This window comes from Equus caballus, chromosome 7 (genome assembly GCF_041296265.1).
Source record: "Equus caballus isolate H_3958 breed thoroughbred chromosome 7, TB-T2T, whole genome shotgun sequence".
Classification (NCBI taxonomy): Eukaryota; Metazoa; Chordata; class Mammalia; order Perissodactyla; family Equidae; genus Equus; species Equus caballus.
Window position 1 is genome coordinate 50,345,731 of NC_091690.1, and position 14,167 is coordinate 50,359,897.

Here is a 14,167-nt window from a genome sequence, read left to right on the forward strand (position 1 = left end):
CTGATGATGCTGCACGTGAATAAGGATGTCCCAGGCAGCCTCTGCTTGGGATGCACTTTCATGTTTTAGACCGTGGTATTTCCAAAGACCTGTCAATGAACCTGATTTACACTCAAAGACAGAGTCTGGGAGGCCTTTCGCGTCACTCCTGTTAGGAGTATGAGCTGAGGGCAGGGGCAACCCTAGGGCATGTTTTCTCAATGAAGAGAGGGTTGCAAAACAGGCCTGTTGAGGACTGAGTCCTTGTTGTCAGTCCTGCAACCTTCCTAAGAAGGACCCCACAGTGGTGGAAAGATCTGAGCACATTAAAATGCAGATTCAGGAGACCTTGACATTCTTCTATCATGTGAAAGCAATTATACTATTCATTTTCTAGTAACTATACATAATACATATGTAAAGATACATAAAATACTTCAGGTGGTCTCATGAGTTTTCACAAATGTATGGGAATACTGCCACCAAAAGATGAAAAACAACCCATCACCTCAAAAGAACAATCCCGTGGTGTCCATTGGAATGAAACCCCTCCAATTCATAAGTTTACACTAAAAAAAGGGAAAACATTCCATTCCCCTTGCTGTTTTAAACCTTGAAGCTGTTACTGCTTCTCCCCAAGTTTCCACATCATGTGCTGCACATCTAAGCATATGGAAAGGAAACCTGTGATCAGCTACCTGGACTCCACACTGCATGGCTTGTGAGGGACGCTGAAACGGTACCAGCAAGAGCACAGTCTCGGAGAAGGAAAGGCTTCAGAGTGGCACAGTGGACCTATTTCCCCGGCTGGGTTTGCATTGTCTCACAATATCCCTAAACTCAAAGGCCTCAGCTGAGTCTAAAGGACATATTGAAAATGCTATGTAGGATACCAAGAAGAGAATTTATCTATTTAAATGAGGTACTTCATAGTAAACAGTGTCCAATACACCATAGGAAATACATCGGTGTTTTGACTGTAAGTAGGAAAGGCAAAGCTGTTCCAGAGGACCAGGAGCGGGCTGCATCCACTGCAAGGCCAAGTCTTACCCTGCTGAAGAGAAAAGTGTCCGACAGCTTGTTCATTAAAAGTACAGTTTCCAAGATGAAACTAACAGTATTTTGTGACCACAGAGGTAAAAATGATAAAGGATAAAAGCCCAAATCCTAAAAACGACTCTTTTCCTTGTTCTTACTAAAATGACTGACTGCAACTTCTTAAAATTTAACTTTCCTTCACTCTATTGTTTTTGCCTTCGAGAAAACAATGATTCGGTTCACAAAGCAAAAAGTTTACAAAAGATAGAATTAAGTTTACCTCCTCACATCACTGAAGACAGAAAATAACGTGCCTCCTTGAATAGCAGTCCAACCCACAAACACAGGCCAGAATCTTGTAAGAAGTCCTTTGAGCACTGTTACCGCTACACCTCAAGGTCCTTTAGGTCTGTGGTCATTCTTACTAGAATTCCTGACACCCCTCTCTGACTGCAGGCGCAATCCTGCAGGTCAGCGGAAGAGGGCACTGAAAAAAGCCCTGATGGTTAACTTTTGGCTTAAAAATGAATGAGGAATTATTTTCATGACGATAACTGTGACTGTCAAAGAATAAGAAATAGTTTGCCTGGGGAAGAAATCCCTGAATTGGTCTGCACATGATAAAATTGACTTAAACCATACAATGATTAAATGAAGAACACTGTAAAGTATATCTGAAGATCCATGATCAAAAATGGATATTAATAGTCTGTAACAATGAAATCCACACTAATATTTATTAACATCGGATGGACTGGAACAGTTCATAAAATACATCAATGAAACAACTACAGAAGTGCTCATTTCCCAAACAGATGGACATAGTCTTATTGATGTACACTCAAGGGTTACTGAGAACATATCGACGAAATGCATTCAAACTACAAGTAACAGGAAATACACAGTCTTCCCAATGTGAGAAAGGTGAGTGTTCTCACACGGAAGAACTGGGGGAAGGCAGCCGCTGCACCAGAAGCAAAGAAACAAACTCGCAGGTGCTTCTTTTCACATCGCATTGGAGATGCCACGGTCAAGCAGGAAAATGTGCTCACTAGCACTATCAACAGCAAAGCTGTTTCCTATACACATCAGACCGTATTCAATTATCACCTACAGAAAAGGGGAATCAGACAACACTCCCACCACAAAGGTCTGAATTGGCTTCCTGGTGGACACAAGAGGCCTTACAGAAAGACCCTAACTCCAATGGATCTTTGATGTGAAACTGGTGGAAAATGCATCTCTACCAAAATGGAAATCAACTAGTTATTGCTGGTTTTCAAGATACTCTTGACAAGAAGGGCAAAGAATCCAGAAAAAGGGATGGAAGGTGGTGTCCTTGAAGCTCCTACATAACTGTCTCCCTCCCTGTGTGATGGCTCGAAAATCTGCCTAAGGCCTTGTGTGCTTCTGCCTTCCAGATCTCATGCAAGTGAGGCCATTGGGGAATTCCAACAAGGAGCCAGCAATGGGACGGATTGTTAACGATCTAGCTCTTCAGATTACCCTCACTAACATGATGCAGTACAGGGGTGATGTGTCCAGCTCTAGATTTTGTTGCCCTGCCACAGGCCTCTACTTAATTCAAAGTCTATTCACCCAATACCAGTCAGAAGGAAGGAGAAACTGCAAAGGCCCAAATAGGAAAACAAGAATTCACAGGAAGTACACTCTTGGATAAACTTGCCACACATAAATTCTTTTCCAACTGTTTAATAGTGCAGAACATAAAAACAGGCTCCTCCACCCACCACCCCCAAAAAGGAGCTTTCTCTGAAACATGTACAATATGTACAATGGATGAGGCACGTGCAGGAACTGTAATACAAGGCCAGTAAGAAAATCACGACAAATACAAACCGCCACTTTTCAATAGCCCCCTAACACAGAACAATTAAAACATTATTTAGTTTTTTAACTAAAGATAAAATATTATTAACTGACGTAAGGGAAAAGCACTACCTGTGAATCTTATTTACTATTTATGAAGGATGACTAGCAGAATCATCTCACCTCAATATTCATTTCTGAAGTAATTAATAGAAATCCACAGCCAATGTGGCACTTTAAGAAAGGCTTGATAGATACAATCTATTTATTTTATAACAACTCTTTCATGTTGAAAGTTTTCCACAACCTTATATACAAATTAATTTCCATGAAGCTTTCTCACATGACTTACATTTACATTTCTTTTTGGTGGGAGTTTCACATAGAAGGATGTAGGCCAATTGAAGTCTTTCTCATGCTGTTTACATTCAAGACGTTTTTATCAAGTGAGTCCTTTCATGCCTTCAGGAAGAACTGGGATGACAAAAGTCTTTCCAAATTGTTTATGTCCACATGGTTTATCCTCTCCTGTGCATTTGTGCATATCCTCAAAAGCTTGTATGAGAAGTAAAGCCTGTCTTACGTTCCTGACATTCATGAGGCTTTCTCTCCACTGTGACTTCTTTCATGGACCCGAAGAGAACTGGAAGCAGTGAAGACTTTATTGCATATTTTACATTCAGAGGGCTTCTCTACAGTGTGAGTTCTTTCATGGACTCGAAGAGACTTGGAAAAAGTGAATGCTTTACTGCACTGTTTACATTCAAATGGTTTCTCTCCAGTGTGAGTTCTTTCAGGTATCGGAAGATAACTGGAAGAAGTGAATGTTCTACCGCATTTTTTACTTTTGTAGGGTTTCCCTCCACTGTGAATTCTTTCATGTCTTGAAAGATAGCTGATACAACTGAACACTTTATCACGTATTTCACATTTAAAGGGTTTCTCTCCAGTGTGAGTTCTTTCATGGACTTGAAGAGATTTGGAAACAGTGAATGCTTTACCGCACTGCTGACGTTCATAGGGTTTCTCTCCAGTATGAATTCTTCCATGTATTTGAAGAGAACTGGAACAAGTGAATGCTTTACCACATTTTTGATATTTGTAGGGTTTCTCTCCAGTGTGAGTTCTTCCATGTCTTTGAAGATAACTGGAACAAGTGAATGCTTTACCGCATTTTTGACATTTGTAGGGTTTCTCTCCAGTGTGAGTTCTTTCATGTATTTGAAGATAACTGGAAGAAATGAATGCTTTACGGCATCTTTTACATTCATAGGGTTTCCCTTCAGTATGAATTCTTCCATGTATTTGAAGATAACTGGAAGAAGCGAATGCTTTACCACATTTTTGACATTTGTAGGGTTTCTCTCCAGTGTGAGTTCTTTCATGTATTTGAAGAGAACTGGAAGAAGTGAATGCTTTACTGCATTTTTTACATTCATAGGGCTTTGCTCCTGTGTGATTTCTTTCATGTTTTGAAAGAGAAGCAGTATAACCAAAGGCTTTACCACATCTTTTACATTCAAAGGGCTTCTCTCCAATATGAATTCTTCCATGTATTTGAAAAGAACTGGAAGAACTGAATGCTTTACCACATTTCTTACATTCATAGGGTTTCCCTTCAGTATGAGTTCTTTTATGTATTGAAAGATGACTGGTAGAAGTGAACGCTTTACCACATTGTCCACATTCGTAGGGTTTCTCTCCACTGTGACTTCTTTCATGGACTCAAAGATAACTGGAACAAGTGAATGCTTTACTGCATTTTTCACATTTGTAGGGTTTCTCTCCAGTATGAATTCTTTCATGTATTTGAAGATAACTGGAAGAAGTGAATGCTTTACCGCATTTTTCACATTTGTAGTGTTTCCCTCCAGTGTCAGTTCTTTCATGTGTTGAGAGACAATTGGTAGAAATGAAGGCTTTACCAGATATTTTACATTTAAAGGGCTTCTCTCCAGTGTGAGTTCCTTCAGGTATTCAAAGAGAACTGGAAGAAGTGAATGTTTTATCGCATTTCTTACATTTGTAGGGTTTCTCTCCAGTATGAATTCTTCCATGTCTTTGAGCAAAACTGGAATAAGTGAATGATTTACTGCACTTTTTACATTTGTAAGCTTTCCCTCCAGTGTGAGTTCTTCTGAGTGTTGAGAGACAAATGGTAGAAATGAAGGCTTTACCACATATTTTACATTTAAAGGGCTTCTCTCCAGCGTGAGTTCTTACATGGATTTGAAGATAAGTGGAGGAAGTGAACGCTTTACCGCATTTCTTACATTCATAGGGTTTCTCTCCAGTATGAGTTCTTTCATGTGTTTGAAGTAAAGTGAGGTAAGTGAAGGCTTTCCCACATTCCTTACATTTATATGGCTTCTCTCCATATTTTTGATAGTCATATGTTTTATGTTCAGTGTGACGTGTAATGTGCGTTTTCAGCAATGAATGATGCGTGAAGGCTCTTCCACATGCACTGCATCCCCATGGTTTAGCTCCTGTAGTTTTCTTGGTCATTCTGAGATATGGAAGAAGGCTGACGTTTCCTCTGCACTGACTACCCTCTTCACTTTCCCAGAGTCTCCCTACCACATGCCTTCTGTACAAATGAGAAGCACATTGTTAGTCATTTCTCTATTAAGGATTTTACGTTTATTATGATTTATAGGGAATGTTCATGTTTTCTTCCTTCTGTGAATTCTCTGAAATGAAATATACTGAATTTTCTGCAAGAGGACTTCACCCTTGCTATTATCCAAACAGTGATATTCATTCACAGGGTTCACTAATACTATTTCTAAGTGAACTATTTTGCAAAAAGTGAACCTCTACATCACATTTCAGAAAGTATACTTGGTGAAAATTTCCTAAGAATACCTAAATTTGAAGCAAGCGTTGTTTTCTCTTTGTAAAAAAAAATTTCTTAACGTACAAGGAATCGTACACGACACAGAGATTTCTACTGTGTCACTCACTGTAGTTTTGTCTGCTGGTCTTTGCACTGATCTTTAACATCATGATCTTCCCATGTTATTACTGAAATGCAGACACAGAAAGTTTATTCCAAATATTAGAAATTATAGAAAAAGTTGTAGATTCTAAGTATTTGATAATCTATGGCCATGTCTACTGTATTTAGTAACCTGCTCTTTCCACCTTCTACATCTCACAACATTCTTTTTGTATTTTGTGAGGAAGATTAGCCCTCAGCTAACATCTGCCATCAATCTTCCTCTTTTTGCTGAGGAAGACTGGCCCTCAGCTGACATCTGAGCCCATCTCCCTCTACTTTGTAAGTGGGACGCCTACCTCAGCATGACTTGCCAAGCAGTGGCATGTTCACACCCGGGATCCGAACTGGCGAACCCCAGGCCACCAAAGCGGAAAGTGCGAACTTAACCACCTCACCATCAGGCCAGGGCCTTAGAACACTCTTCATGGGCAAGCAGCACTTGTTCTCTCATTGATGCAGTGAAGGAATGTCCTCACTCTTATCTACTGAGGCCAGGTGCCTGAAGGTTTCCCACATCACAACTCTGTAGAGTCTCTTCTGTGAAGGATCCAGTAAAGCCCACTCCTCTGGGGTGAAGTTCACAGTCACGTCCTCAACGGCCACTGAGTCCTGAAACACCACAAATGTGTATAGGGCAGGATGCATAAGGCTGATAGCACTGGGGATCTATACTCCAATTCTAGGAAGGTAACATGGGATTCTGTTATCTCCAAACATTTATTCTATGTTGTAATCATCACAAACTCGCTTTTTTTCTGTACACATGCTCATCAATTTAACAATATTATGAACACATGGAAATATTTACACAGTTTTACTGTGATGACATTACATCCTGTTTCTCTCTAATAACAAGTTCCAGAACGGGTTGGGAAATGACAGAAATGCTATACAAATGAAATAAATATTATCATTTGTGGACCAATGATCCCTCGTAAGAAAAGTTCTTTCATCTTCTTCCATATTACCCACCGGATACGGCACTCCATGAGGCAGAGGGTGAAATCTATGGGATGTTTCAGTGAATGAAAACACAGTGAACAACTGGAAGCTTTTTGGTCTGCTCCCATGACCAAACTGAGAGTTTAGGAGTCCAGTGAAAATCACACTTTGACCAAGCTCAGCTGCCCACCCTGTCCTAAACTATGCCAGGCCATTACAGGTAATCAGACGCAGCTGGCTGAATGGAAATCCTCTTCTGGTGAAACACTGCTTTTAACTTGTGAAATATTGATCATGGACTCAGTTCTACCTTTGTCATGCTGTATGCTTTGACGGGGCTGGAATTACTATGAACTGAGAGCTCAGGCACAAGGAAGAAGCCATGAAAATTGGAGGAAGGGATGAGTCCATAGGTGGAGAACAGGGGAGTTTCAGGGAAGTGAAACTACCCTCTACAACACAGAGATGATGGGGACACGTCATTAGACATTAGCCAAAACCCACACAGTGTGTAACACACAGAGTCAATGCTAATGTGCACCGTGCACTGTAATGCGTCCATATGGGCTTAGAAATTGTAATAAGTGTACACAAGTAATACCAAATGTAAAAGAGTGCCACCTGTGTGGATGCAGAGACAAGGGTTATGTGGGAACTGTAAATTCTAATCAATTTTTCCGTAAACTTAAAACCTCTCTCTTTTTAGAAAATGATGAAGACAGACTCATGACAATTCACCCCTTTTTTACTGAAACAAGACAGCTCTCATTCAACTGACTTCAACTTATTCTTTTTTCAAGATGGGCCCTGAGCTAATATCTGTTGCCAATCTGCTTTTGTTATTCTTCGTCTGCCAAAAGCCCCCAATACATGGTTGTATATTCTAGTCGTAGATCCTTCTAGTTGTGCCATGACTTCAACTGATCTCAGGAAGCCAGGCTGTGCTCTAGGAGCCTGAGACCAAAGGGGAGGGGAAACTTCCATCGAATGCCTTGTTGGGGAGCACAGCACTGGATCCTCTGAGAAGCGCCATGGTCACTATCAGTAGTAGCAGAACCCCAAGGTGGATGACGAGCGTCCTGCTATTGTAGACCTATTAGTGTACAGACGAGTGTGAATCTGACTTCTATTTTGGGGATCTCTGAGTCAAGAGGTTTCCAGAGTTCTTTTCCCACAAAGGGGCAAGACAACTGGTTGCTTTATAGAGTTCAAGTGCCTGGGCTTAAGTTGGTTTGAACCAATCCCTTTGCTCTGACAAAGTCAGACTGGGGTGTTGTCACTATAACCAAGAGGGTCAGGGTCTTTGTTACAATAGACCCTCTGTTGCAGCGGCAGAGTGACTTAGGGGCTCTGGGGAGCCCTCTGGAATCTTGCTTCCTACTGCCTGCATTTTCCTGTCCCTTTTTTCTCTCTGAAATAATTGCTCTTGAAGGAGTGACCATCGGATGGGCTCAGCTCAGTGACAGGGTACAATCATCCTCATAACTGCACACTCCCCTAATGTCAAGGCGACTCCAGCCTCAGTCTCACCTTCATTCTCAACACACACACAGAGGCCACCCAAGACACTGACAGAAGATCACATTAAGGAGGGCCTGATTCCCAGACTCCTGCACTCAGAGGACAAGAATTTCCCAAACTGCCAACCTGGAGTACTCTGCAGTTAGAACCCAGGCTTGGTGGGGTCAACAGTGCAACACAGGGCAGCACAGCGCCCAGGAGGAGCTGCCCAGCAAGCAGCAGCCCACAGTGCAGGAGCCTCCAGGCTTTCTCATCAGCCTGTCCAGGGAAGAATGCCCAGGGGAAAGGGAGGGTGAGGCATAAGTGTTCAGTCATCAAACATCATCAGTACCAAACCCTCCCATTCATCACAAGAACAAACTTGGGGGATAAAAAAAAATAGGCATTCGCCCTGGCTTGCTTTTATATAAAGAAACACTAACAGCATGGTGAAGCAGTGATCAAAACTGGCCATGTTGGGAGGATGGTGTCTGAGCAGAGGAGTGGGGCAGGACTGCAGGCAGGGAGTCTCCTTAAGTGTTTCCTCTCTTACGAATTTTTTAAACCTTCCCACGCACTATTTATTTAAAATAAGGGGAGACACGGGCTGGCCCAGTGGTACAGTGGTTAAGTCCACGTGCTCTGCTTCAGAGGCCTGGGCTTCACCAGTTTGGATCCTGGTCGAGGACCTACACACCTTTTACCACGCCAGGCTGAGGCAGGCATCCCACATATAAAATAGAGGAAGATGAGCACAATCTTAGCCCAGGGCACATCTTCCTCAAAAACATAAAATAACATAAGGAGAGATTTATATACGTCATATTTTCCCACGTTTGACCACCATTTTTAAATGACTTTTAGTTTTAACATTTCTACATAGGAAACCATTCCAAGATTTAATCCTTTAAACACCAATGGACATAAAACTGTAAACCATAAAAAATTTACCAATCTCTTTCTACCAAAAAAGACAAGGGGCACTTTGCTTTGTGCCTCCACTATATTTACCTCGAGAATATTTTTAGGAAGTAGTAGCATATTATAATACCTTAGGGATCTGCAATGAAGCCCTGAGTAAACTAGGAATTCCAAAGATTTACACAAGCTTGGACCTGATTCCTCAGATCAATGAAAATAGAAATTCAACTGCCTTTTCCCTACATCTATTGAAACAGAATTCAGGACTGGCCCAGCGGCATAGTCCTTAAGTTCACTTTGCTCTGTTTCAGTGCCCTGGGGTTCGCATGTTTGGATCCCAGGTGTGGACCTACCACTGCTCATCAAGCCATGCTGTGGCAGCATCCCACATAAAATGGAGGAAGATGGGCACAGACGGTAGCTCAGGGAAAATCTTCCTCTTTCACACACACACAAACCATAAGAAAATGAATGCAATTCATTTGCCTCAGGAATAGTACAGCCTTTTAAATGTCACAGTTCTCTAGGGACAAGGACACACAAAACTGACCTAAACATGGAAAATGCAGCTGAGAATTGAAATACACCCATGTCACATCTTGACGTTCTCTTGTCTAAATGGAAAAAAAACTGTTGATTTCCACAATTTTCTTGTCTTGCTAACATAACACCTCTGAAATTACATTTTCAAACCCGAAGTGCAACTGGAAACTAGAAGCAGAGGACTGCAATCTTCAACTGATAAAGGAATCCAAGGACAGAAACGGGAATATTCCAACCAGCTCATAGACGCAGCCTGCTGGCCTGCAGCCCAGAAGGAAACCTACACTCAGAAAGTGACCATATTCCCAGACTTGAGGTGTACACTCTGCCAGTTGAGACAGATCCCCTGGAGAGGGTCAGGCCCTGGAGAAGGAGAGTGGGGACCCCTGAGCAGTCACAGGAATGCACTCTGGGAGCCCCACACACGCTCCCTCTCCTCTGAGCATGGAGGCACTGCCTCCACCAGGTCCCACTCTCACATGTGAGGAAACTCTCCACTGGGTTCAGTTTAAGCTTCTGACCCACATGAACTCCAAACTCATGAACCCTTTGTCCACAAGACGGAACACCTGATCTTCACAGCCTTTCTCACCCTGCACAGATTACACTCTCAGTGCACCTAAGTGTTGATGCAAAACTGAAACGATGTCTAAAATATCTAGGCCTAAGGAACCACAACCACAACCTCAGAAAGGGTGTCACTGCCCACCCCATGAGCACGTGCACTGCCAGCTTTCCAGGGCTCTGCAGCTCGTCTCAGGAGAAAGACTCCTTCCATGGGGGTGTGAGCAGTAGGAAACCTGCAGGGGGAGGCCCCCGGAAGGAAAAACAACTGGACCTTCAAGGCCTTCCCTCTGCAGGCCCAAGGGGCCTTAGCTTGGGTCTTGGACTGGGGGCCTCTGCTCCCCACTGGAGATGCTCTGGAACCTCAGCGTTATTTTAAATAACACAAACCCAGTGTTGGAATAATCCAGCAAAATCACTTAAATGCAGTCCTTCCACAGAAAATAAGGGAGAATATTATTCGGTATTTCTACCACTTCAACTAGAAAAGCACAAATGTCTATTCCTTTAAGAAAAAATGTGAATTACTACTGTTACTGAGCGAGGGCTCGCCACCTGATGCGCACAGAAGCTGAGACCATGGCACACCAGGCTTTGAAAGAAGAAACAGTTGACTGTGCCATCTATTGGCCAGGAGACAGGAGGACAGGCTGTCAACTCGGTCTCCCTCATCCAAAGCGTGGGCTGAGGCTTAAGGGAGCAGGGAGGGCCAGCTGGGATGCAAAGACCTGGCAGGGTGAGGTCTGACTGGCAGATCAAAACTTTCTATTCCGCACAGGCTCCTGGCTGGCCGCCTCCTGTGACAAAGAGCTTTAACATCCTGCTCTTAAGATGGAGTTAGTGACGGGAGGTTAGCAGGAAAAGCACGCTGAACAAGGGTCAAGTTGTCATGCAGATTTAACTCATTGCCTTCTCCATGGATACAGAGTTTCTAGAGATGCAGAGTCATCCTGCCCTTCCTGGCACACAGAGGGAGGCACCCTTACAAAGGGACGTTTCTCTTAGAATGTAAACTTCCCTTACAAAGGGGTAACTTCTACTAGCTTTTCAGAGCTTTGCCTGTGTCTGCTGCTTTTTGATAATCATCAGCTTAAAATAGCCCTTATGCCAAAGACGCACTATTTGGCATGACAACTCTGTTCCTGGGCCGGTGGTGACATTATTTCCATGACAAGAAATCACACTTGAACACTTGCGGTTTGCATGTCTCAGCCCTGGAATCTCCTTTGGAAGCACCCAAAAGTAAGGAACGCACCTCAGAAACTAACGAGAGAAACTCAAGGGAAGGGAGAGTGAAACAAGTATTCTTAACAAATGGAATATAATAAAGCAACATTATATTTTTTCTGAAATTCACCTCTTTGTTGCCTGTCTGGAACTCCTTTATAGTGTCTTTCAAGCTCTACTGACTAGATATATTTACCCTTCTTGAAAAACGGACACTTAAATCAGTGAATAATTTTTTCTCGTTCACAAACCTTGGGGTGTGTGACAATACCAATGGGACAGATCACCCAGCACATGTTTCCAAGGGGAACCCCCACCCAAAGGACTTGCCATAGGATGTCTGGGCCCGGATGATCCCCGGGAGAGGCACCAGGATTTCCTGCAGTGTAGTTCCTAGTGCTTATTCTCTGCTTTCCTCTCATGTAAAATATCCACAGACAAATATGATCTTGAAAATAGAGCCCTCCAGGGCTCTGGGGGATAATGATAAACATTTAAAATATTGAGTCTGTTTGAAACGCGCCATGGAGGACAAAGTGTTGATGAGGATCCTGTGAAGGAAAGAGGGGAAGTGGCTTTGGGAGTGCTGGGAGGCATCTGAAAATGTACGGATTTACTGTCAGTCCCAGGAAGAGCAGCCTGTGACTGTAGATTGAGACGGTGCTCCCCAAACATTTGGAAAACTCAGGAGAAAACGGGTCCCCTCCGAGGAGAAATGAGGCCCTGGGGACCCCACAGACCGCAGCCCCTCCGCGCACGGACCCCGGAGACCGAGGCCCGACTGTCCTGCGGGCCCTCCCGCGGGCCCCGCACCGTCTGGGACACGCGGGGCTGCGGCCGCACAGCGGCCCGGAGACGCTCCGGCCCAAGTCGCCGCGCGCAGGGACCACAGGGCGCCCGGGGCCCGGCTGCCGGCCCCGCCCCCACGCTGAGGCCGGAGGGGCCTGAGGGCAGAGAGGTTCCGCCGGGGACTCGGGGCCGCAGACCCCGGGGGGCCCGCGGGAGGCCGGGCCCGCCCCGCCGCTTCCCACCAGCGCCTCCTCCCGCATTTGTCAATTTGCCCAAGCTTTTGGCAGAACCCACTTTTGGTATCAGTGATTTTCTCTGTGGTTATTCTATTCCTCATTTCATTGATTTCAGCTCCATCTTTCTTCTCTCATTTTCTCCTTGCTATGGGTTTGGTACCTCATGTTTTAGAGTCTGTTTAGGCGAAAGGTTAGGTTATGGATTCGAGATCTCTCCTTGCCAGTATAGGCACTGATAGCTATAAATTGTGTTCTCTGTTGTGTTTGAGATGCAGCCCTTTCAGCATGACATCATGTTCCTCAATACCTCTAGTGACATTTTCTGTTTTCAGGTCCATTTGGCAGATATTTTTATTAGCTCTCCAGCTGTCTTGTCGGGGCTGGTTACAGATGTATCTTTCCCAAACTTCTATATTCAATCTATTGGTATCTTTCAATCTAAAGTGTGTTTCTGACACATAGCACATATTTAGATGACAGTTTGTTAAATCTGAGGTGAGAATCTCTTCCTCCTGTAGGATAATGTAATCCATTCACATGTAGTACTATTGACATGGTTACAATTACATCCACCATTTTACTTTTAGTTTTCTACAATTCTCACGTTGTTTTAGTTTCTCTACTCCTCCTTTATAGCTTTTCTATTCCATTAAGTGAATATTTCCTAAAGTAGCATTTTAATTTGTAAATGTTTTTCACTGTATTTTTGAAGTTTTTTGGGGGTACCACTATTTAACATCTACTTAATTTACAAGAATGAGCTTCACATTTAAACAACCTTGATTCCACTGATTCATGGAAATGTTACTCATATATAGCTCTACGACCTTTTCCCATTTTGTGGTATTGTTATGCAGATTACATCTATTAATAATAGAACCCAATAATATATTGTTACTCTTCTTCCCTTACCATCTGTAGTAACCTTGTTAGCTCAATACAGCTTTGCATCCAGTCTTTTCTGCATTTAATGGTAAACATTATGCATATATTACATTTCTGCGTATTATACTCCCAACAGCACTTCACATACATAGTATCTTATACAATTCCTTTGATATCAATTAAGAATGGAGAAAATTGGCAGATTCTTTTCAGACTTACATCCTTCCTTACACTGGTGTCTTAGTTTCTCTATATTGATAGGAATTGCCACCCGGCATCACTTGCTTTCAGCTTAAAGACCTCCTTCACTCATTCTTGCATGGCAGTTGGCTATCAATACTTTCTCAGTTTTGTTTATCTGGAAATGTCTTTATTTCAATTTCCTTTTTTACCAGGTAGTTTTATTTTTTTAATGTTTTTTTCTTCTCCTCAAAGCCCCCCAGTACATAGTTGTGTGTTTTAGTTGGGGGTCTTTCTAGTTGTGGGACACCACCTCAGCATGGCTTGATGAGCAGTGCCATGTCGGCACCCAGGAGCTGAACCAGTGAAACCCTGGGCCACCAAAGCAGAGTGTGTAACCTCAACCACTCAGCCACAGGGCCGGCCCCTTTCCAAGGTAGTTTTGCTGATTATAGGATTCTTGGTTGACAGGTTTGTTCTTTGGGCACTTTGAATATGCTATGCCTTTGCCTTCTGACCTCGCTTTTTC

The 14,167-nt window shown here is 43.1% G+C and overlaps 1 protein-coding gene across 1 annotated transcript; it reads right to left on the reverse strand.

Annotated features, from left to right (window-relative positions):
- Nucleotides 1–3,303: 3,303 nt before the first annotated feature.
- On the reverse strand, nt 3,304–5,468 carry LOC111774133 (zinc finger protein 709-like). The gene is given in 3 exon segments (XM_070274057.1): nt 3,304–4,906; nt 4,941–4,944; nt 5,001–5,468. Coding segments are annotated over 3 exon segments (1,824 nt in total). The 5' UTR covers nt 5,356–5,468; the 3' UTR covers nt 3,304–3,441.
- Between the last annotated feature and the right edge of the window lie 8,699 nt (nt 5,469–14,167).